The sequence below is a fragment of the Cupressus sempervirens genome, chromosome 8 (genome assembly GCF_028749045.1).
Source record: "Cupressus sempervirens isolate cs-2001-9-10 chromosome 8, ASM2874904v1, whole genome shotgun sequence".
In the NCBI taxonomy this organism is placed as follows: Eukaryota; Viridiplantae; Streptophyta; class Pinopsida; order Cupressales; family Cupressaceae; genus Cupressus; species Cupressus sempervirens.
In genome coordinates, this window is record NC_143125.1 from 446,183,561 (window position 1) to 446,209,188 (window position 25,628).

Sequence of the window (25,628 nt, forward strand, 5' to 3'; positions counted from 1 at the left end):
GCCCTCCATCCAAACTATGTTCTTACGCTTCTGGATAAGAGTCAGCATAAAGAGCTCTTCTTTCTTGGGCTTAACATTCTTCTTGATTTCTTGGTTCAGCCTTTTGCAAATATTTAGAGGTCGTCAATGGTACTCTTCCACTCGTACCCATGTTTCAGCTCATAGAAGAGAAAGTGGCATGCCCATCCTTAAGAAATCTTCTCAGCTTATCTTTTTCTATCATCATAGTCGTATGGACCTGCAGAAAGATTTTAAAATGTGAGTTTTTGAAAAAACTCACTAAGCACTCTAGGGTTACCTTGATACCTTTCCTCGTTCCTGCACTTCCAGATCTGCCAAAGGATGTTAGAAGACAACATATTACAAAATAAATTTGCATCTTTGTGAAGACCATCAATATGACCAATAACAATTTCTAAAATATTCACCTTAATAGGGTAAAAGATACCAAACATGTTCCATATTTCTTTAGCAAAAATGCAATAAAAAAGAATATGTCTTCCAGTTTCAGGAAGCCTGCAGAGATTACAAATATCAGTAGTATGACCATCTTTTTTAATAGGGAGTCTATTCAGCAGAGTTTAACCATTTAAAACATCTGATTTTGGGTTCAACAGGGCCTTTCTAGAGAACATCGAAATACTTCTTCCAAGAGCCAGCATCAAGAGAGGAATACCAAACAGAATTAATCTGATTAATAATATCTTCATTATGATCAATGATTCCATAAATGTTCTTGGCTTTGAGGTAAGCCATAATGATCCCATCCGGCCACTTGCACTTTAAGTGTCTATGGGAGTCCACATCACAAAGAGGGGGAAGGTCTTTGGTAGATTGGACGATTATATTAGAAGTTTGTTTTTGAGAGGCAGGAATATTATATTTGCTCTTGAGCTCATCCCATTGAATGAGTTTATTATGTTCAAACAGGTCAATAAGCTGGGATATCCCCAACTTAGCCCATAACCTAGCAGAGCATCCTTGGGAGAGGGCTAGGGGTTTACCATTCAGATGCAAATTCCACGAAATGGATCTTTCACCATGGAGCTGCTTATCATCATAAAAATCCTTATTAGTGATGTAATTCCTGACATGGTCCTAGGCTCTCCAAATGGATTTAAAAATAGTAGAGCCTTGGACAATGACCGAGAATTTGCCAACAATAAGATCACAATAGGGGAGATTTTTCCAAGTTCTGGCTTTTTTAGGAAATCCTCTTTCAATATTGTGCCTAACCAGCACTTACCAAGGATCGTTGCCCTCCAAGGAATGAAATATCCATTTGGTGGATAAAGCAATACCTTGAGTTTTAAGGTCTTTAAGCCCTAGCCCCCCAAGGAGTTTGCCAGTATGACACTGGTCCCATTTGACCACATGCATTCTTTTATTGCCTTTACCATCAAACCAAAGGAAATTCCTTATAGCTTTTTGAATTTCTAAAATTTGGTAGTTATTGAACGTCCAGGCAGAGGAATAGTATATGCTATAAGAGGATAACGTCTTCTGACAAACTTGAATTTTGCAAGCAAGAGATAAGGATCTGTTATGCCATTTATTAAGCTTCTTATCAATTTTAACCTTAATCCGAGACCACATATCTTTAAGAGAGGGCTCATCAGAAAACAAAATACCAAGATATTTGACAATCTTACTAGGCCCACCTCACCGAAAATTATATTGAGAGAACCAGCTAGGAGGCTGCTCTTCCCACCCCCGGCAAATGGATTTGGATTGGGAAATACAACAACGGAAATAGAGCAGAACAGGTCAAGTTTGGCTTGCAGTGTTTTAAAATTCTTATTGGAAAGCTCAAAAAATAAAGCAATATCATCAACAAATTGACAATTAATAAGCTCATCATTATTAGGACGATGGAGGCCTCTAACGTTAGGGGACAACGAGTTGTCTCTAAGGACATAATAAAGGGCTTCTGAAGCTATAACAAATAAAGCAAGGGCTAACGGGCAACCTTGTCTGATGGACCGGACAAGGGGAAAAGGATTAGAGTGGGAACCATTGACTTCCACCTGGGTAGATGCATTATTCAGCAAAACTTGAACAGAATTGTAGGAGGTGGGGAAACCAAAAGCTTGATGCATCATAATGATAAATTTCCATTCAACCCTATTGTAGGCCTTCTCGAAATCTAGGAGTAACATCGTAGAGTTCTGAAGGGAGAACTTAGCCTAATCCATGGCTTCCCAGCTAGTAATTAAGTTTTCGAAGATGTATTTGCCTTTGATAAAACCGGTTTGGGTAGCACAGACAAACTTAGGAAGGATATGCACAAGTTTGAGGGCTAGGACCTTGGCCAAAATTTTACAAGAAACGTTGAGGAGAGTGATGGGCCTCCAATTTTTTATAAGAGCTTTGCCCCCATCTTTGGGAAGGAGCTTGATGATGCCACTGTTACTTTCAGGGCCAAGAGAGCCATTAGCAATGGCTTCAACATAAATGTCATGTAAATCTTCGTAGACCCAATTGATATTGACCTTAGAAAATTCAATAGGGAGCCCATCAGGGCCGGGAGCCTTATCATTATTGAGGGCTTTTATAGCAGCTTCTATCTCATCCAAAGAGATTTCCTTAAATAAGATGGATATATCATCATTCTCCAACCTATTGGGGATAAGAGATTTACACTTACTCCCAAGGTGCTCAGCCTCCCTAGAATCTTCAGAGGTGAAGAGATTTCTATAGTAATCAGCGAAGGGCTGCTTGGTGATAACAGGATCAGAAACATCCTGATTATCTATTGAGAGCCTGTCTATAGACTCTTTGGCTTGCTTTTGTTTAAGAAGGCTAAAGAAAAATTTGGAACCACAGTCCCCATGCTGGAGCCAATGGGCTCAAGATCTAATTTTAGCCCCACGGATCTTAAATTGTTGGTTCTTCCTCAGGGCATCCATAGCAGACATAACCTGGGACAGAAGATCAATGTTGGAAGAATCATCCTGAATATTGTTTTCCGCATCCTGGAGATCAGAGGAAAGACATTTCTCAATGAATCTATAATCCTTGGCTTTCTTTTTCCCAATGGTTTTGAGGAGACATTTCTAAGTTGGGAGGTTAACCTTCCATCTGCTAATCATGGAAAGGTCGAGGAAGTTGACGTTATTAATATTTTGAATAATCTGGATGGCACGAAGAATGTCTTCATCGAGGAGACTGGAGTTCAGAATGAATTTGGGATTAGTCGCTCTAGGGTAAACAAGGGCGAAGTTGAGGCTGACACAAGTAAATATGGGTGATGATCAAAGAGGGTGGTGGCCATCACAAGGACAACGTTACCTTGGTTGTCAGGGAGGAAGGAGAAGAAGTGTTTATTGCAATAAAAATGGTCTAGTCTGGAGTAAATCTGAGAGTAGCCTTGCTAGAAGTTGCACCATGTGTGCCAAATCCCGAGGTTAGAATCCTTGTTTCCGACTAAGGGGTCAAATAGAGACTTAGAGTTTATCAATCTATTCCAACGAATTTTTTCATTATCCTTCTAATTAAAAGGATTGCCACCAGATTTATCATATTGAGATTCAACCATATTAAAATCTCCACTAAACAGCTAAGTGATATCAGGTAGAGTAGTCATCCAGTTCCAAGGAGTAGCCCTCTCCTTAGGGTCATTGGAGGCATAGACAAAAGAAATGCCAAAAAGATTGTTATTATGGTTAATAGTGATCTAGACAACTCTTTGGTAGGGAGAGGTGCCATTAGTAGTTATTTACATCCCCTATTTGGGGTTGATGAGGAGAGCAATTCCACCTCTTCCTCTAGCATGATTAGTGTAAAATTCGATAGCATCATTCCAAATAAAATTAAGGTTGGTTTCAAGCATGAAACCAATGGCTTTAACTTCTTGCATCATGATCAGATCCATAGAATTGAAGGAGTCAAAAAGATGCTTAATAACATATTTCCAATCCGTGGATTCAAGACCCCTAAACATTCCAAGAGAGACAATTCATTGAGAAACAATTGAGGGGGTAGGGCATACAACATCAACATCATCAGCTAAAGGTAATGACTTATTTGAGCAATCCCCTGCTTTCTTGCCAGAGGTTTTATTTTTAGATCTTGGAGGCCTTCCCCTTTGTTTCGAAGCAAGAGTATCGGCTTTAGGATCATCTTCATATTCAGACTGGGAATCCACATCCATAGAGGGCAAGTTTGGGGTGACTTCCAAAAGAGTTTTAGCAGGGATAATTTCTAATGAACAATCATCACTGAGCTCTTTAAAATTTTTTTGTGGGAGTTTCTGAGAGGTATCTATAGTTGTGTTAATACTGGAATTGTTAATACCAATAATCAGACTACAAGGAGGATTTTCACTGAGAACATCAACTACAAGGTCGATAATAATGGGAGTATGTGGGAGGAGCTTCCTGGAGGAGGCAAGATTCGAAGCTTTGGGTTGGCTATTGTTGCTACCTTTTTGCTTCTTCTTATTATGGACAATTAGGAAGCCATCATTGATGCTAGCAAAATCGAAACCCATGTCCGACGACAAGCCAGAGAAAGGAGCGGAAGGGAGGGCCGGAGAAGTTGATTCAGAAGTAGGAGGTGGCTTGGGAGTAGATCCTTCTGGCGTATTCTTCATAGCAGGTTGAGGGTCAGGGTTAATCGAATTGGAGGGAGGAGGGTTAGATGAGGTAGGGTTTTTAGCAGGGTTCTTTTTAATTATGGGGCAATCTTTTCTAAGGTAGCCCTCTTTTTGACATAGAAAGCAAGCATTTAGCCCACCCAAAATTTCAACAGGGTAAACAAAAGTTTCATTCATGATATTAACAGAGATGTTACCAGAAATTTCCTTCCTTGGTAGAAGAGAGAAGGATTCTGGCGTCCATGTGTGGCATCAACCTAACCGTATCATCCATTCATATGGTCTTGCTTAATCGATCCATTAATTGGGGCAAAAAATGCCATAAGAATGGGGGTGTATTTTTAACCAGTATCCATCTAGGGGTCGGAAGGGCTAGCAGTTCTTCATGCACTGCCTTAGGAGTCCAAGCCAATGCCTGGAAGGAAGTGGAACCTATTGTCCAATATTGTTTTTTAAGGACTTCATTCTGAGATTCCTGATTAACAAATAGGATAACAAACAAACCCTTTTAGATTTGCCGACAAATAGAAATATGAAAACCCAATTTTATATTCTAGTAATTATGAAACCAGTCATCAAGGAATTTCCGAGGAGGGCACTTGTCAATTTCAATAGCTGGAAAGAAAATCACAGTATTTTTTAACCTATTTTTCTCCTAAATAATCTCAGCAAGCATTTTAGGATTAGGAGCGATAGAGAAAGGAGCCAATGGAAGCGAGGAGCACTTACCGTGGTTGGCAGCTTCATGGGCACTGGTACCTGTAAGATCAAACCTGGCTTTCTCATCGACAGCACCAGTAGAATGGACCATTGCTTCAGAGAATGTTTTGTGTCTACCGTTAGGGTTAGGGGTAGGGATGCCATTAATGCTGGCATCCTTCGACATGGTGGGGGTAGGGAAAGTGTATTTCTGCCGAGTTGGAGAGCAAGGGGGATTGAGAACCAAGCATTTCAAAGGAATTAATGCAAGGAAATGAGTGGACTACACTTGGATTGATGACACGCTTGGGGACCTTCAGCTGTCTACTGCCGCTTTGTTCGTGTCTGCCGGAAGTCGCCATAGTGAAAGCAGTGTAAAAACCAAAGTCGCAACCTGCCAAAATTTGCTAATTCACTTACTCTATATATATATATAAAATAATGTTATATGTATGTATATTTACATACCTGTTATATAATTTTGTATTAATTATATTCATATATGATGTACTTATATATACACACACATATATACATACATACATATATTGAGTTTGTATGTCTCATTTATTTTTATTTCTTTGGGATAGATTGCTTTGTCTTCTTTGTGTTCTAGTCAGTCTTTCCTTATTCCTTCTCTTTAGTTTTTGATCTATTTATTTCTTCCCTTGGTTTGTGTGCTTCTCTTTCCCCCTCCTTTTCTTCTTTTTGTTAAGGCTAGGTTTGCATCCTATTGTTTCTTCACATCTTAGATCTCTCATTCTAATGATGGATCATTGAGTATGATCCGAAATTTTGATGCTAATAAATCACACACAATCTTACCTAGAAGCATGATTATAATTAGTAGGGATTGTGGAAATCTGTTATTGATAATAACAGCAAAATATAAGATATAATATTTTTAAAATAGGCAATCGGGGTTCTAAAGTCCAATTAAACATGCACTTAAACCTTAATATCTTTTGGATGACAATTACGATTAAGTCTTAAGATAGCTTGAAACAAGTGTGTGGCCAAAATCAAGAGATTGAATGAAACAAAAAAACCAAAACAATCCATACAAACATGCTAAAAAGAAAAATAAGACTTGGATGGCCTAAAAAATCAAGCATATGTTTCAAGATTTGATAATTCTAATCAAGCTTTCAAAACCAAAAGTAACTTGACGAGAACCTTCAATAAAAAGGCTCACAATATGAATTGGGAAGGATCCAATTTTCGCAAATTATATAGTGAGTTAACTTAGAGAAAGTTGAAACTTAAATGGCAAAGTTTTGTAGTGTTGCCTCCATTTTGTGATTACAAACTGAAGGACAACAACTATCTTTTAGCGTTACAAATGAAATGCTGAGAAAGGAAATACTCTTCTGCAATATGACCATCCAAAGCATTACAATGTTCATTCACATGCAAAATTATCATTAAACTATTGATGGAGATGCTGATAATGGAAAGTACTGCTGATATAAGTGTTTATGTAAAGTGATTTGGTACAATAACCCCCACAAAGTGCCAAAATAACCAATGCCTAATGACCCAGCTATTTAAATAACAATTTGATACCTTAAAGCTTAAATAGAAAACTGGTGCAGGTCTGCAAAGGACCGAAAACACACAGTAACAATATGGAAAGCGAGAAAAACACTCTAGGAAACTCATCATTCGCAATTCCTTCACACCTCAATGATATAAATCTGATACACCAGTTTGAATAAGCTCCAGAAACAACATTACATCTTGTGGGCAAACGATTACTAAAGATTAGTACTGATGTCAATCATGCATGACTAAAAATGGCAATAATAAATATGGCAACCATATAATAATATAGCTCATCAAGGCTCCATTTGTGATGTAGCTCAGCAACTTCCTGGAAAACTTCTTGATGGGAACCAAAAGGAAATTCCTAACGGGAACCAGGCAACTTCCAACTAGGAACTAGAAGCATCTTCCTGACAGAAACCTGACAACTTCCTGACGAGAACTAGAAGCAACTTCTTGATGGGAACTAGGCAACTTCCTCATGGGAACTAGAAGCAACTTCCAAATGTATGCTAGGAAATTTGTAGTTGAGAACTAGAAGCAACTTCCTTCTGGGAATTAGAATGAAACATTACAAAGAAATGGAATTTCATCTAAGAACTTAAATTCAATTACTAAATCCAATTGATTTTAATTCAAATTTTATTATATGTTTAATTATTCCATAATGTAATTGACAATTACTATGATAATGGGTCAAGTATATACAAAGGGATCATTATAGAAATTATAATAACATTCCATGTGTAAAGGCCCCCTTTTCTAGGCCTCCGACATTAAAAATACTTCATCACCTTCCCAACACCTATTACACTATTCTTTTAGTATTTCCCAACATTAGAAAATTTAAGTGAATTTTTAGTATTTCCCAACATTAGAAAATTTAAGTGAATTAAGTAAAAGGTTGATAATTCACCTAAGTTGTGAAAAGCACTGAAACATTAGAAACTAATTATGATCATGCCATGATTATTTGAAGCAGTAGGAAGAAGATTGGTGCCAACTTAGTGACTTTCTTAAACTACAAGTGCCCTCTAAGAAACTTAGGGTCCGTTTGGTTTGTAGAATTAGACCGGAGTTGGCTTTTGCAAAACTCGAACTTGAAAAATGGGGGCATTTGTGTCAAATTAGAAAAATGGAATTAGAATTTTCAAATTCTAATTTTGCCTCAAAACCAAGTTTCTACACTTCCTCAAAATACCTAGAATTTATCAAAACCTGGTTATACATTTTTGAGGAGTGTAAAATGTTACTGCCCAAAAGGCAATTTGGGCTATTTCACCATTGGGTGAATGAACAAAGGAACACTGCCATGTCTGAAATGTCGTGTATTGATGAAAAGTTTAAAAATTAAAAACATTATTTTGACTACTCGAACTGGATTAATGCTCAATGACTCCCATTTTGTGCGTGAGGATTGTTTGAGTTGAATCCCGACAACTGGAGGTTGTCTGAGTTCATACTCTTAGGCGTGGGAGATACTTGATTTTGTTGATGCCCTGGAAGTTGATGGAATCATTTGTGAGGCAGTTGATACATTCTTTCATAACCTACAAAAAAATGTGAAGAAAGGTAATATTCAGCCCAAAGCTTTGCGTGTAGCTGAAGCTATTGATGAGATTGCAAAGGTGGCTAAGGAGAAAGCAACTAAGCCAATGTAGACAATTGTAATTGATCATCCTTATCATTTCACATAATTGCTTCCTCAATATCTTCAGTCCCATTTACTGGGCTATAAAATCAACTTCAAGTGGACACCATTTCAAAATGTTGTGCCTTAATCCGCTCTTGTACAGGCCTGTTCACCGTGTTATGCTTGAGGTCGGGTTCTTTTGTTGCATGTTTAAAAGTCACTGGGTCTCCAAATTATATAGTTTGGGTATGTGAAATCATAGCTTACATTCTCCTCTATTTACTGACTGTATTACATATTGTGTTCTGATTTTGAGTTAGGACGTATGGTTTCTATATCTCATTCAACTTCCATGTGAACCAAACAGACCTATTAAAATTCTAAAAATCATTTTGAAGATTTGCAAATTGATTATTTGTAGAAATCTTGATTTCTACAATTGCACGAACCAAACGGACCCTTAGAGAAGATCTATTTGTCAAAAAAACACTTTAGAAAGTGTCACTGCAATCCCCACCACCTATTGAGCTGACTGCCATAAATAGAAACTGAGAATTACTGAACTTGCATTCCCCAACAAGTCTGGAGTTCTCCCTAGATACATAGAAGCTTATGAAAAAGATTGGAAATTGAGAAAAAGCCCGAGAAACAATTTTCGCTAAAAATGGGAATATTACAGGTTTTTCCATGTAAAAGATTTGGTATGGTAGTTGGTGAATCTTGAACTATTCTTGGATCAAATTCTGCTAACCAAGGTAAGCATACACAACAAGTGTTACTTGGAAATATGTTTTAACGTAAATGCACAAGTATAGGAAAGGGAAAAGATTTAGCGGATGGGGAATAGTTGGAAACATTTCCAAGCCATCCTTGGCCATGCAAAAAAATTGGAAAATGTCTCAGAGACTCAGAAACAGTCAATGCAAGTTCCATAAACCATTGATTGTCTTTGGGACAGCTTGGGATGGCCAAGCCGTCCCCCAACCTTCCTAGGGACAGATGGTTGTTTCTGGCAGTGGGAGGAATAAAGAAAGTCATTTTCATAATTTATTTGTAGCTTTTTAAATCTATTTTAGACCCCACTCTTCAGTGCAACCCTAAACATGACTAAACATGTTGTATTAAGCTTATTCTCATTGAATACGAATCATAAAATGAGGGGTTTGGAGAAGAGAATGAAAAGAGTCATCAACAAGCCCTCAAGGAGCACAAAGCTCATTCATTTTTAAGAGAAAAGGGCATTGATCATACACAACGTCATTATCATAAACTGTACAAAATCAAGGAACAAGTTAAAAAACTAGATAATGTAAAGGGGCAAATGGCATGGTCAACTAATTCTGAAAAGAGCAGTCTCGACCTTTAAAAGCTTGAGTTAAAAAAATCTCTTTTAAAAAAACTACTAGGCAATTCTGCCTTTCTTTTCCTGTTTTCACTTGATTGCATAGCGTTATATAGAGAAGGATGATTATTTCAATTTATATTATTCATGAATGTACTTGAAATTATATATATATATATATAAAACTGTCCCATGCTCCAAGAAAAAAAAAATCCGTCTTGGAAACATGTTTCCATGTTCCATCGTCCTAGAAGCTTAGGCAAATATAGTGCACAATTGATCTTTCTTTCCTGATGTGATCCTTAGTCATACCAACCATTATTGGTTATTGGGGAACTTTATTGTTGAGAAGAGTCATTAATGATCAATCAGAGGCACTACATTCATTTTTCACAATTTTATTTCTACTTAAAATCCAATTGCTATAATGCCCCCATTTTTAGTAGGTTCCTGCAGTTGGCCAGGTCAGTTCACCATCACGACCCTCGTGAGTTGATAAGGGGATTTGAGGGTCTCAATTGTGTGGTTATAGGCTTTCTAACAACCTATGGTGTGTTTTGGCTCTATTTGAGGGACTTACTATTTATAGTAAGTCAATCTGTTGGTTCTGATGAGCTCAGTTGAGTTAGAGGAGTTGGAGGATGCTCTCAGTTTTTATTTCAGGCTTCTAGTTTGAGCTCCAAGAATCTGGGAGGGAGCATCTATTCATAGTAAGTCACCTTGTCAGGTTCATTCATCATCTTTCATCATCAGGATCACTTTGGTGTTGTTAGATTTTGATTTTGATGCCTCTTCAGTTGTTTTCGCAAGACAGGTGAATTGTTATTATTATTCATATAAATACGTTGAGGTTGCTATTTTTGATAGTGTTGTTGGTTGGTCACCTCAGTATCATAGTTCATTGGAACAGGGACGAAAAGTTTTAAATCATGGGAACAAGAAACAGTGGCCTTACATGTCAAAATTTTAAGTTATGGTGGAAAAGGTCATTTTCAGAGCCAAAAGCAAATAATAAATTAGATTATAATGACACTTTATTATATTTTAATGTTGTGTGTGGGAAGCTTCTTAAGTGAAGTTCATTTGGGAAACATTGTGTTGTTTGGAGATTATAAATATGAGCCCATTTGATGAGTAAAACATCCAATTATTTGATTATCTTATTTTGCTCTTGTTGTCTTTGTGACATTTTTGAGTCTAAAGTTTGTGCCTTTGCTGGAGTATAAGGGTTTGGGATCTATAGCTGAAGTATTGTAGATTTAATTCTGAGAATCCACAGCTAAGGTATTGTGGACTTTTGAGTTTTATAATAGTCTCCTCTTTCTGTATTAACTGTGGCCAAGGAGCATTTATACAATTGAATATTATAATTTCTCTGTTGTTGGATGAGGGTTTAGTCTGCAGATTCGAGTTTGTTTTGTGGAGCATTTGTAACAGTAAACTGTGAACGCCACATTGAAATTGGACAAGGTGGCTTTCAGTTTGACTTTGCAATTACATTCTACGGCAAAGACCAGACTCTTAATTTGTAAAATTCAATTTATATTACATAGTTTGAAAGTAAATAGGCTAGCTTCAAATTCTGATTTATAGTCAACCAACAATTAAATTTTGTTTTCATTATATTGCTATATGGTATGTTGATGAATGAATTTAGAGGCTAGTGTGAATCATTTCAGAATTGTTCATTGGCTTTTAGTACTTATTTATGCAAAAGTTACAAGGCCAAAATTAAGTAAATTTGTGATCAGTTTGCTGTGCATCCTGATATTGTGTTTGAAAATTTAAGACATCATAGATTCAATGGTAATTGGGTTGCTTGCCAAGTGTTTGCCAAAATGTCAAACTATCGAAAAGTGAAAGAAATTGATGCTTGATTTAGCTATAAGCAAACAGGGTTATTACAGTGGTATCAGAGTTTGCCTGCAAAGTGTTTGATGAAATCGCAAACAACTGAATTGAAAAGAATTTGGTGTTTGATGAAGTTATAACCGGTTGGGGTTATTATAGTGGTATCAGAGTAGTTTCTTGCCATCCTGTGGGGGAGGAAAATAGTTTTTAATTTCATATTTGCTGTTGTTTGTGGAGTGACCAGCACTCTAGCTTTTTCCAGCTATGGACAGATATAAGACTGGCAGTTCTAGAAGTCAGTGGAGTAATGAGGAAGTTAGCATAAAAATGAATGCCTTGCAGGAGAGTTTGGAGAAACTGAAGCTTCATTGACAGAGGTTGGCGGAGAGCTTGCCGGATCCCATGACAGTTAAGAGGATAGTGAGGTATATGGTTTCCGCTTTTAGAAAGCCAACATCGAGGTTGCAAGGAAGGAAGCTTGAGTTTTCCCTGATAGGTGTCCATGATGCTGATGTACCTATATTTAGTACGACACTTGCTAGACCCATCCACTGTGTTGATGATGGACTCATTTCACAGAGATCAGTAGAGGTGTCAATACCCTTGGTGGATAATAGCATTGAACTTCAGTGAGTTGAGGCTCCCAGAGTTGTACAGCTAGTGTAGAGACAGTTGATGTAGTTGTTACTACTGACACTTTTGGCTCTTTCGAGGAGGGGATTATTATTGGAGATTTGTATGTGAGTTATCATGGTGTTGCTGCAATACACGAGGTAGCTGTTTTCCAAAGTGGGACCAATGCATGTATGGAGTCACCCAGTTGTGATGTTGGTGATTTGTATGTTACAGCGGAGTCAACAGAGGTGGATGTAGATAGTATGGACACATCTGATAATACATTTGATGGTGCTATGAGTTACACTGGGTATGATATCCCTTTCCAGGTATCAGCTAATGACTCTGAGGAGGTTTTGGATGGCTCCTAGGATCAGTGTTTACAGGATCTATCCTTTGAGGTGGAAGCTGAGACATGTGGGGATATTGATATTGTGAGGACTTTCATTTCTTCAGATGAGGAGTTGACTGAGGTACATAGTAGTTGTATCTTGGATGCAGAGTTGTACAAGGTCAATAGCACACATGCAACAAGTGATCTTATGGTGGATAGTTCTGATTTGGTTTCCTATCACAGTGTAGTTAGTTAGACAGATAGCTTGCATAGGAGGTAGGGGTTACAGAGGCATCATTTGACTTGTCAGTTGAAGGTGAGTGATAGTGACATTTCTTCAGCTCTTGAGCATTATGATGCTTTTCATTAGATACTAGCTACATTTGGTTGGGGTGCTCCTATGTTAGATGAGCACGGTGATAGTAGTTTTCCCTAGCATAGGTTCATATGCTTCGAGAGGCTGTGAGGATCTTGAAGCATAGTTACTCTCAGTTAGTTGTTGACAGTGATTACCTTCTAGAGTAGGGTAGCACCTATTATGAGACGTTAGGGAAAGAGGAGGAGGTAGCTGAGCTTACCCAGGAGCTTGAGGTGATTGTGGACTCTCTTCAATATACTCAGTTGGCTCTTCAAGAGTCGTAGTCATAGTTAGATGAGGGGACCATGGAGTTGGAGCATGTTTAGAGCACACCAACCCCAGATCCAGTTCAGTTGCATATTGTAGTTGGTGGTGAGTTTGCTTCTATGGTTGGGGATGACGGATGTGATGATGTGGCCAACACATCCGTCTAGGATATGGTTATAGTAGATACAGATGAGATGAGAGTATCAAGGGAGTTGGGCTCTCATGCTGATTTGCTTCCTTCTGTTGGAAGCAAATCTATTTCTTCATCTGATATAGCAAATAGCATTGGACAGTTGGCAATGCCACATTTTCAGAGGGATCAACTGTGGGTCGCAGGGGAGCAGGTTGATGCTTCCAATATAATTTCCACTATACAGAGTCCTTCATGGAGTATCTATTGGAGAGTTTAGATGTGAGGGAGGATTTATACAGAGTGTCTGAGGGTACTCTCATATGAGGCTCTCATGCTATTCAAAGGTTGATGGGAAAGATTATAGAGACTGTCTACTATGCTTCCCTACAGAGATTTCAAGTTTGGGTTTGTTGAGAGGGTTCCCCAGGATCCTTCTCATCCAATAGTTCGGAGTCAGAGATTGGAGCCATCTTCTGATTCCCAGTTTGATGATGGTGAGCCCTTGATAGAGATCGAGAGTTTTTATCAGCATTACACTGTGAGGAGTGCTCATTAGTTTTCTTTTGACCCATAGGTAGAGGACTTATTTTCTTTTTGGTGTAGGTTGGCTCTAGTTTTATACCAATCATTATGGGATGGGTTAGCACCATCTTTTGTAGATGAGATTAACAGCTGCAAGTTAGACCCGTTGCAGTATCTACACACCCAAGACAGTTTGGCAGAGGTTGGAGTTTGTGGTAGTGTTTCAATTACCTATGGTTGTTACCATCTCCACAATGCAGTTGGGTGTGAGTATCAGTTTGATGGGGACTCAGGTGTGGATAGAGTTGGTGTTTCAATTGGATTGAGTTTCGATGGGTTGTCATCACCATCAGCGTCTACAGTCAGTTTCCACATGATTCTGTCATTCATATAAGTTATTTGGGTGCTGATGCTACATGAGTTTCTTGTAGACAATAGGGATAGTATACAGTTCTACCTTTGGGATCCAAGGGGATTGTGATGTTCATTTTGCTCTGGGATTGCTTGGGGACAAGCAATCTTAGGGAGGGAGGATTGTAATGTCCCCACTTTTAGTAGGTTCCTGCAGTTGGCCAGGTTAGTTCACCATCGCGACCCTCATGAGCTGACAGTGGGATTTGAGGGTCTCAGTTGTGTGGTTATAGGCTTTTCTGCAGCCTATGGTGTGTTTTGGCTCTGTTTGAGGGACTTACTATTTATAGTAAGTCAATTTGTTGGTTCCGATGAGCTCAGTTGAGTTAGAAGAGTGGAGGATGCTCTCAGTTTTTATTTCAGGCTTCTAGTTTGAGCTCCAAGAATCTTGGAGGGAGCTTCTATTTATAGCAAGTCAGTCAGGTTCATTCATCATGTTTCATCATCAAGATCACTTTGGTGTTGTCAAATTTTGACTTTGATGCCTCTTCAGTTGTTTTCGCAAGACAGGTGGATTATTATTATTATTCATATAAATACACTGAGGTTGCTATTTTTGATAGTATTGTTGGTTGGTCACCTCAGTATCATGGCTTGTTGCAACTGGGACAAAAATTTTTAAATCATGGGAACAAGAAACAGTGGCCTTACGCATCAGAATTTTAAGTTATGGTGAAAAAGGTCATTTTCAGAGCCAAAATCAATTAATAAATCAGATTATAATGACACTATTATATTTTAATGTTGTGTGGAAAGCTTCTTAAGTGAAGTTCATTTGGGAAACTTTGTGCCATTTGGAGATTATAAATATGAGCCCATTTGATAAGTAAAACATTCAATTATTTGATTATCTTATTTTGCTCTTGTTGTCTTTGTGACATTTTTGAGTTTGAAGTTTGTGCCTTTGCTAAAGTATAAGGGTTTGGAATCTGCAGTTGAAGTATTGTAGATTTAATTATTAGAATCCACAACTGAAGTATTGTGGACTTTTGAGTTTTATTATCGTCTCATCTTTCTGTATTAACTATGGCTAAGGAGCATTTATACAATTGAATATTATAATTTCTCCGTTTTTGGATGAGGGTTTAGTCTGCAGATTGGAGTTTGTTTTGGGCAGCATTTGTAAGACTAGATTGTGAATGCTAGATTGAAATTGGACGAGGCAACTTTCTGTTTGACTTTGCAATTACATTCTACGGCAAAGACCAGGCTCTTAATTTGTAAAATTCAGTTTATATTACATAGTTTGAAAGTTAATAGGCTGACTTCAAATTCTGATTTATAATTAGCCAACAATTTTTTTCCCTTTTCATTATATTGCTATATGGTATGTTGATGAATGAATTCAGAGGCTGGTGTGAATCATTTCAGAATTGTTTATTATGTTTGGTATTTATTTATGCAAAACTTATAAGGCCAAAATTAAGTAAATTTATGATCATTTTGCTGCACATCCTGATATTGTGTTTGAAAATTTAAGACATCATAGATTCAGTGGTAATTGGGCTGCTTGCCAAGTGTTTGACAAAATGTCAAACCATTGAAAAGTGAAAGAAATTGATGCTTGATTTAGCTATAATCAGACAGGGTTATTACAGTGGTATCAAAGGTTGCCTGCAAAGTGTTTGATGAAATGTCAAACAACTGAGTTATAAAAGAATTTGGTGTTTGATAAAGTTATAACCGGTTGGGGTTATTACAATTTCCTTGCTATTATATTTCTCAGTGAATTAGAGGATGATATTGAGTTCCTGTTCCTTAAAACATTGTGGTTGATGTTGAGTTGTCTATAATGTTTTACTGATATATTCCTTATTTGCACACTTTATCAAAAGAATGATGATAATTCTCACACTGGTTTCTTAGACGATGTGTACATAGTGACTCAAAATGCTGAATTTGAAAAGCCTATGTGAAGTTTGTTCCAAATTATAAATAAATATTATAATTGTTGTTGGAAAATCATGCTACCTCAGTTTCATCTAATGAAGATCTGTTTCAGATGTACATAAACTATAGTGTTTACTTCTGTTTGAATATTAGGATGAAGAATCAAGTTCATGTTAGAATTCTTTTCCTTAGTTCACTAAATTATATCCTTAAATAACAGGAGATGTAGCCTCTTTCATCTGATGGAAGATCTGTTTCAGATGTACATAAGCTGTAGTGGTTAGTTCTGTTTTTATATTAGGGTGAAGAATCAAGTTCAATTTACAATTTTTTCCCTCAGCTCACTAAATTATATCCTTCAATGCAGGAGATGTAGCTTCTTCATTTAAATCTGGTGACGTTATTGTTGAAGGAGAGGTCAGTGTCTAACCTTGTGCAAATTCTTCTTTTCGTATAAAGTCTCAGTTTGATTGATGAGATTTCAATTAAAATGGGTTTCACTTGTTACTAGTGGAATTTCGCCCTTTACATTTCATTTCAACTCCATCTAATCAATAACAACCATTTTAGAGACTAGTTTACTAAATCATTTGAAATCAGTTTGCAAATATTCTTGGATGTTTGTAATCTTTTAATACACGGGTGATCTTAAATCTCATTGTATGCTTACTATAACAGTTAGTGCTTGACCATGACATTTCACTGTTTTAGGGTCCATGGAATACAGACTATATTATTCTTTATGATACTCCATATATTTTTCAGTCAAGCATACAGTATGTACCATATTTTGCAGACCTAGACTTTAAGAGTACTCAGCAAGTCCACAATTGGCAACTCGGCAAATACTCAACAAAAACTCACCGAAATTTCAGCAACTTAGGAAGTACTAAACATCGAAACCTCTTAAAGGAAAACATATATTTTTGCACCGTTTACAGAAAATAAAAAGTCCTTATAATAAAAGAACATGTGAAAAACATGTTTTAACAAGCATTTTACATACATTGGCATTTTTACCTGTGTTTTCCGTGCATCTATAAAAATTCAAGAGTTAAACTTGGTGAAGCTCACCTAGCAAAAACATTAAAGAGACTTGGCAACTCAGGGAGTACTCCCAGAGTTTGTAAACTATGGTATGCACCCTTTCTTACTATCATTTTTAATGGGATCAGTTCATGATCCTTTAAGAATTGAAGATGTCTTGGATATTAAAACATAAATGCATTCTCATGCTTAGGTGATTTTTGTCTATGCCATTTGTGTCTTTGATCATTACAAGTTGTAATTAAGATGACATATTATTTATTGAAATATGTATCTCTACTTCTGTTTCACATAAATGATGTGTCATATCAAAATTTGATTTGTGGAGGCATCTTTAGATATGCTTGAAATGTGCATTCTTAAGGAAACAAAAGCTGTTTTGTTCGACTCTTAGATACAGAGGAGGATCATCTCCAATGGTGTTTTTGGTTTCCAATTGATTGGAAAGAATCAATAAAGCCATGGTTGCGAATTCTTCACAGGTTCAAGAGAAAAACCTGCACTGCACAACCAATCTGTTCTGAGAGTACCTATTCACTGTCTAGCCTTCTCAAAATTTGAGGAAGTGTTACAAGAGAAAATAGGGGAAATCTAGAAAAATATCTTCTCTGAGTGTCAAAAGAGAAATTCAACTTCTAACTAGTTGCTTAGAAAGGCACGTGCAAAGTTAGAAAGAAAAAAGGGTGTGAATATCATAAAAATAAAGGTGTAAAATACAATCTTGGCTATAAGATAAGATAAATCTATTAATGTCCAACAAAAAAACCACAAAGAGTCAAAGGGACTGCCAAATACAAGAAGACGGGGGCCAGCCCACAACAAGAACAACAAATTATGTCCAATAAGAAACAACAAATACAAAAGAAAAGTAAAAGAACCAGAGGAAAGAGAGAACCCTCCCAATCCAAAAACCGCTAAGGGTTCCAAACAAGGTTGCATGGGTACGGGTACGGGAGCGGGTACGGGTACGCATATTTTTCAAAATAGGGGACGGGGGTACGTGTGTAAGCCTAATTTTTTCTATATAATTAATATTTTATAGAAAATATAAAAATCAAAATATCTGTCATGAGTCATGACATTGAGCATTCAAAACAAGAAATTTGAAAATATAAGCCATAAGTCAAATATATATATATATGCTATTGCTGAATGTTTAAAGTATTTTTCATAATTGGGGATGGAGGTACTTGGGTATGTCAAACTTAAAAATTACACTTTTATATTTATAAAATATCTGATTTTATGAGTCATGACGATGGTTTTTCAAAACAAGAACAGTGATAAAGTTTGCAAATGTAATGTACTGTTTTCAGTTTCAGATTTGCTATATGTTTGAAATAATAATACATGATAAATGCTTAGATGCATAACAAAGAAGGCAGACTTTAAACATGAACAAGAAGATCCTAAACCATATGACAATGACATATTGCAAATGATAAACTTTTAACTTGAACAGTGATAAAGTTTATTGTTAATGAGTATCAAAGTTTCAAACTGATTTGGTATTGAATTAAGTTTGATAAACAACAAGCTAATACAAAAACAAAAAACCAAAAAAAAAAATCAGAATCTTAATCAAGGTCCTTAGCTATGATGCTCTCCACCGAGTACCCAGTACGTGGGATACGTGTACCCGGTACTTGGGTACGTGGGTACGAGTACCAGGGGTGTGGGTATGAGTACCCATGCAACCTTGGTTCCAAACAACTGTGAAGAACTGCTGAACCAAAGGGTAACCAATAGGGTCAGTCAAAATGTTGGGCCACCTTGGAGTGATTCTGGGAGAGGATGGCTTTGTAGAAAGGACATAGTCCTGGGCCTCATAGATGTAGAAGGGACAGTGCCAAGCAGTTGCTTGGTAACGTGTGTTGATTAAATCTCTATGAAGAAGGAAGTTATAAGATGATAAGACGTAGGCATCTTGGGGCAATAGTTTTTGGAGTGTGTGATCCCAAAGCCTAAGAGCTTCTCAAAGATATAGGGCAAGACACCTTTTGTCTGTATTTCTGAAGAAAGTGGAGAGAGACTGACTCTGCTTGAAGAGGCAGTAGAACCTCCTTATCATCTTATAATAAAGAGGACAATAAAGATGAAGTGCTGCTTGGACTCAACCTCCCTAACACTGCTAAGGTGACAAATCCTGTGCTCTCTGTCCATGAGGTGATTGGTCTCGCAATAGAGACTAGTGGAATGCACCCTAAAGGAGCCTAGAGAGATCCCAAGGGAATGAGCCCAGTGGAGGGATAGGTAGGAATGCCGGACAATAAGTCCATCCTTATCTTCAAGAAGTGCTCTGCATAGAAGGCTATCTTAGGGCGAAGGCCTCCATCGGGGTTTATCGGAAATAGTGTGAATAAACTTCTTGTAAATGTCCACTTTGATGTACCTATTCACTCCCTGGTGGGGAGGAAAAAGATTAGAGATGGTTGTGTCAAGCAAGTATTGAAACGGGTGGAGGTAGTCCATCTCAATTCCAATAGAGCCCAGAAGGGCAGAATTGTCAGCAAACGAACCGCGAGCCTGACTAAAGGGCAGAACAGAAGCAGTGATAAGATTTGATGAGCAGTAGGACAGATATGGGAATCTCTTCCCTCTTAGCTTTTCCTAAAAAAAACACACACTTCACTAAGACGGGGGTAAATCGTTAATGTCAATTTTTTGTTGACTTATTTAGACTTAAGCAATCACATATCAATAATCAAATGCATCCACACAAGTAAGATCTAGTAGTACTCAACGGGAGAAAACCACAAAAAAATATTGCTTTTATTATTATATATATCTTTTATCAATTTCATAGGCAATAACCCGTGCAAGACAACAGTTATAGTTGGTTACCGCAGGTCTTACTATTTTCTCATTGGTGATTAAATTTATCTGAGCTCTGTTTGAGATAGCAGAACAATTTTTTTTGTGTATTGAATTACCTAGCTGAGTTTCAATGCTTACTCATAAGGCTTCACTGTGCAGCTTGCAATGAATCTCATAACCAACAATGTTATACATGATGAACTAAAAACAATTGAAGAGAATATTGTCGTCGGTAGAAATTGTGTATCGGCTGATGGGTCCCTTCGGAAAGGAAATTATGTATCAGCCGACGGGTCCCTTCGGGAAGGAAATTGTGTATCAGCCGACGAGTCCCTTCGGGAAGGAAATTGTGTATCAGCCGATGGGTTCCTTCGGAAAGGAAATTGTGTATCAGCTGACGGATCCCTTCGGAAAGGTTTTTATGTAACGACATGTATGTGGCCGACAGACTCCTTTGGGAAAGTTCTTCGGAAAGTATTTATAACCCCTTCGAGAAGCATTGTATTCATCTTATTAGGATATCTTATCATAGATACAAGCATAATGTACTGTTGGCATATGCGAATAATAATAAGAGTTCTGCTGTTTGCTGTTCGTGTTTATTTCTTGTGTGCGTTGCTTAATTAATCCAGTACGGTAAACATTTGGCGCCGTTGCCCGATGGACCTGGTATGCAGGCAGGCGGATATGAATTAAATGCCGAATCAGTTGAACAAAGATAAGAATAAGCTAAAAGAAAACGATGACATATGGGTTGCGCAGGAAAATTTAATTCTGGCCCAGCAGATAGAGCGCCGAAGGAGATTTCAGAAGATTGCCGACGGAAACAGGAGTACGGAAGGATTGTTGAAGGAGACTCGACAACGGCTTGATTTGGTGGAAGAAGCGAGGGAGGAGTTTCTGAACCTGCATACGCCACGAGAAGAGAATCCTGACGGAAGGAGATCGACTTGCACGGCTTGAAGTGCCGAGGGAGCACGAGCGTGGAGTGACCTCTTCGTCTGAGATATACTTTCGGAACGAACAGCTTCGGTTGACGAACCCTCTTCTTCACCAAACATCGTGGGTGTTGAAAATAGCGCGGAAGCAGAAAATAGTGCGGGTGTCGAAAACAGCGCGGAAGCAGAAAACAACACGGGTGTGCAGAACAGCGTGGGTGTGCAGAACAACGCGGGTATTCAAAACAGCGCGGGAGCTCAGAACAGCGCGGGTGCTCAAAACAATGCGAGAGTGCAAAACAACGCAGGTACACAACAAAACCTTCGACATATAGTGATAATGGCAGGTCGGAAGGAAAAATTGCCTAAATTTGATGGTGATGAAGCAGCTGATCCCATTCGACATTGTAAAACATGTGAAACGATCTGGAGGGCAAATGGCATAACAAATACAAACGAATGGATCCGACAATTTCCCGCTACCCTACGGGGTGTTGCGATTGATTGGTTTACTGATGCTGATCCACAAAAATTAAACAGTTGGGATAACATTAAGAAGGAGTTCATTGCAGAATTTCAACTTTTGCGTGATGATAATGAAATTGTAGCAGAGATATTCAATACCAAGAAAAAGAAGAATGAAACAATACGGGTCTTTGCCAGGAGATTGAAGGACTTAATCAGTAAAATGGAGAATAAGCCAGCAAATGGGCTCCAGAAAAGATGGTTCATTGAAGGCCTTCACCCGAAGCTGTGGAAAAAGATGAAGATCGTGCCACCATCAACATACAATGAAGCATACAATCGGGCAATGAACCTCGAAAGTGACCAGAAGACAAAGAAGAAGAAGAAAAACAGCTTGTCCGATTCAGAAGACGATGCATCTTTAGGAGAAGATAGCAGCGATGACGAAGGAAGCAATAAGAAGGTCCGGGCCCTCCAGAAGGACATGATGTGGATGATGAAGGAATTCAAAAACATGAACAAGGAGATTAAGGGAAATGACCTATGGTGCACAGAGTGTAAGAAAGAAGGCCATACGAAGGGATCCTGCCCGAAAGATCAATTTTGTGAAATCTGCCAGATCTTGGGACACTTGGTAAAGGAATGCCCTTTCAATTTAAAAACAAGAACACCGCAACAAGTGTTCCTGTCACAGGAGGCATCCCCGTCAGGAGGGAACAGGAACCCCAGTACGGAAGGAGCTACATCGGGCGGATACAGAAACAACCGGTGCAACAACAGCAATAACAATAATGGCGGCAACAACAATAATGGCGGAAGGAGTCGAATTCAGTACGATGCGAATGGTCGGCCAATTGTTCAATGCCGGGCATGCAATCTGTGGGGTCACTTTGCCCGAGAGTGCAAAACAACGAACACGTTGAAGTTACTATGCCGATGGTGTGGACTTGGTGATCATGATGATACTAAGTGCCCGAAGTCTGGAGTAAACTTGATTGCCGTCGGGACGGATGAGGAAGAAGTTCTGGCAATCACTCGGAAGCAGGCGAAGCTATACCCTGACCCAGCGGAGGAAAAAAAGAGACTGGAGGAAGCACGGGTAGAGATCCACAAAGCAACACAGGCAGAAACGGCACACCTGAAGGACCCGCCAAGTACCTCCGTCCGGAACTGTGCAGAACAGAACATTGTACAACAAATATTGCAAGCTGAGATACCCGTCAGGATAAATGATCTGTTGCTCACTATGCCTCAACTCCGTACGGCCCTCACAAATATAGTACCGAGTGCTAAGCAACCCGTAGAGCAAGACAAGGAGAAACAGGGGGGTACAAGTGCAGAAGACCCGATGTTGTTAGCTCTTTCATCTGGACGCTATCCGGCGGTTGTTGAAATGGGCATTCTCGGGACTGTGCTAACGGACACGATCGTCGATGGAGGATCTGGTGTCAATGTGCTACCATAGGATACTTGGAAAAAGTTGGGGCAGCCAACATTATGGCCACCTACCTTCCAGTTGTTAATAGCCGATCAACACGGAATCAAGCCATTGGGAATACTCACAGCGCAACCAGTGACAATCGGAACACAACCATTCCTGTTGGACTTCGTTGTGATTCCTCTCAGGTGGAAGGGGTATGATGCTATTCTGGGTCGGGGGTGGCTGATACAAGCAAAAGCAAAGCACGATTGGAAGAAAAATACTTTATCACTCGAAAGCAAAGGCCTGAAGTATGTCATCGATCTGCACACTCAGATGGTCGGGGAAGAAGCCCTATCGTTAGATTCTGAGGGAGAAGAGGATGAAAAGGGGCAAACTATGGAATCGGATCAGGAGGGAGTTCTACGACTGGAAGGAGATGACGATTTGGATTCGGTAAATGGTCTTTACCATTGGCAGATAGAGGATTATGAATTGTTTCCAACCTCCAACATACTGACAATAGAAGAACACAATATCGATGAATTTCCAAAGGAGTTCACTGAAATAAAGGAAGGGGATGCGTCACTCGATGTGACCCCGGCACATCAGTTCACTAAAGGAGAACCCATCAAATACAATGAAGTCGCGTTGCAGACCATGAATTTGGGAGAAGAAGCAGAACCACGGAACATACTGGTAGGAGACAATTGGGACCCAGTACTAAAGACAACAACATTCAAGATATTTTTAGAGTATAAGGATGTCTTTGCATGGACATACAAGGACCTGAAGGGCGTACCACCTGAATTGTGTATGCACTGCATTCAATTGATCGAAGGAGCAATACTCATATGGAAGAGGCCCTACAGAATGAACAAAAATTATGCGGCCCGGGTTACGGAGGAAATCAATCGGATGCTAGAAGCCGGAATTATTTTCAAGGTGCAAACCAGTGAATGGATATCCCCAATCGTGATCTCCCTGAAGAAGGACTCCATTCAGATCCGAATATGTGTTGATTTTCGATGCCCGAATGCAGTCACCATCAAGGATCCGTTCCTGATCCCATTCACGGATAGCATCCTGGAGGAGGTAGCGGGACACGAGATCTAGTCATGTATGGATAGTTTTTCCAGCTACAATCAGATCTCAATCGCAGAGGAGGATAAACTGAAGACGAAATTTGTCATAGAAGATGGGGTCTATGCCTATAATCGGATTCCGTTCGGTCTGTGCAATGCGCGTGCGACATTTGAGCGGATCATACTACACATTTTTGACAAGATGTCTGTCGGAAACTTCGAGGCATTTTTGGATGATTGGTTAGTGTTCAGTGTGGAGGACAAACATCTGGTAGCCTTAGGCGAGTGTATGGAAAGGTGCCGCCGTGCGCGTTTGGCCCTGAACCCGAAGAAGTGCAGATTTATGGTCCCACACGGAAGGTTGCTCGGACACATAGTTTGTAAGGAGGGACTGAAGACAGATCCGGACAAAGTGCGGGTCATATTAGAGATGCAGCCGTCCACCAATGTGATAGAGGTAAAATCTTTCCTTGGGCATATAGGGTATTACAGGCGTTTCATCAAAATTTTTGCCAAGATAGCATATTCGTTGGATAGGTTAACTTGCAAGACAGAATCGTTCCGATGGGACAAGGAACAGGATGAAGCATTTGAAGGACTCAAGGTACGACTGGCTACAACACCTATCCTGGCCTACCCGGATTGGAATAAGGAGTTTCATGTGCATGTTGATGCATCTAACTATGTGATCGGAGCAACTCTCGCACAAACTGGTAGCCACGGATTGGATCATCCGATCTACTTCGCCAGTCGGTTACTATCAAAAGAAGAACAAAATTATAGTACAACCGAACGGGAAGCATTGGGGATGGTCTATGCTGTGCAGAAATTTTGACATTACTTGCTGGCTACTCCGTTTGTGTTCTATGTCGATCATCAGGCCTTGTTGTATATGATCAATAAACCAGTCATTCAAGGAAGGATTAGCCGATGGTTACTCCTCTTGCAGGAGTTTACCTTCAAGATCATCGTACGACCAGGAAAGGAGCATGTAAGCGCCGATCATTTGTCACGTATCAGAACAGGAGAACCGGCAGACGGTGTGAATGATGACTTTCCTGATGCACAGTTGTTCCAGATTGCCGGACTACCGAAGTGGTATACAAGCATCGGCGAATACTTGTCCACGGGACAGTTTCTAGATACCATGCCATCGAATGAAAGACGGAAGTTAGTGATAAGGAGCGAAACATTTCAGTTGATTAATGGACTGTTGTATAAAATGGGACCCGATCAGATCCTCAAGCGTTGTGTCTTGGAGGAAGAAATTCCATGGGTACTGAAGGAAGCACATGAAGGACCGGTAGGAGGACACATGGGCCTGGATACAACTGCATGAAAGATACTTCTAGCAGGGTTATGGTGGCCAACGGTATACAATGACGCTAGGGAATGGGTTGTTGCATGCGATACATGTCAGCGCGCGGGGAAACCCTTGAAGAGAGACTTCATGCCTGTGAATCCCTCTCATGCTCAGGAGCTCTTTGAACGATGGGGTTTGGATTTCATAGGACCCCTAAAGACGAGCAGAACCAGAAGGTGCCGTTACATTGTGGTCGCCACGGAGTACTTGACTAAATGGGTGGAGGCGCGTGCACTACCAGACAACTCAGCGGTAAGTACGACACAGTTTATTTATGAAAAAATTATCACTAGGTA

At 39.1% G+C, this 25,628-nt stretch overlaps 1 protein-coding gene across 1 annotated transcript in view; it reads left to right on the top strand.

The window, feature by feature from the left end:
- The window catches only part of LOC149543133 (uncharacterized), a 327,129-nt gene that overhangs the window by 186,948 nt on the left and 114,553 nt on the right, over positions 1-25,628 (top strand). Inside the window, exon 12 of the mRNA XM_089798038.1 lies at positions 16,565-16,614. Within this exon, the coding sequence (XP_089654164.1) occupies positions 16,565-16,614 (50 nt within the window). The remainder of the gene's footprint in view (positions 1-16,564; positions 16,615-25,628) is intronic.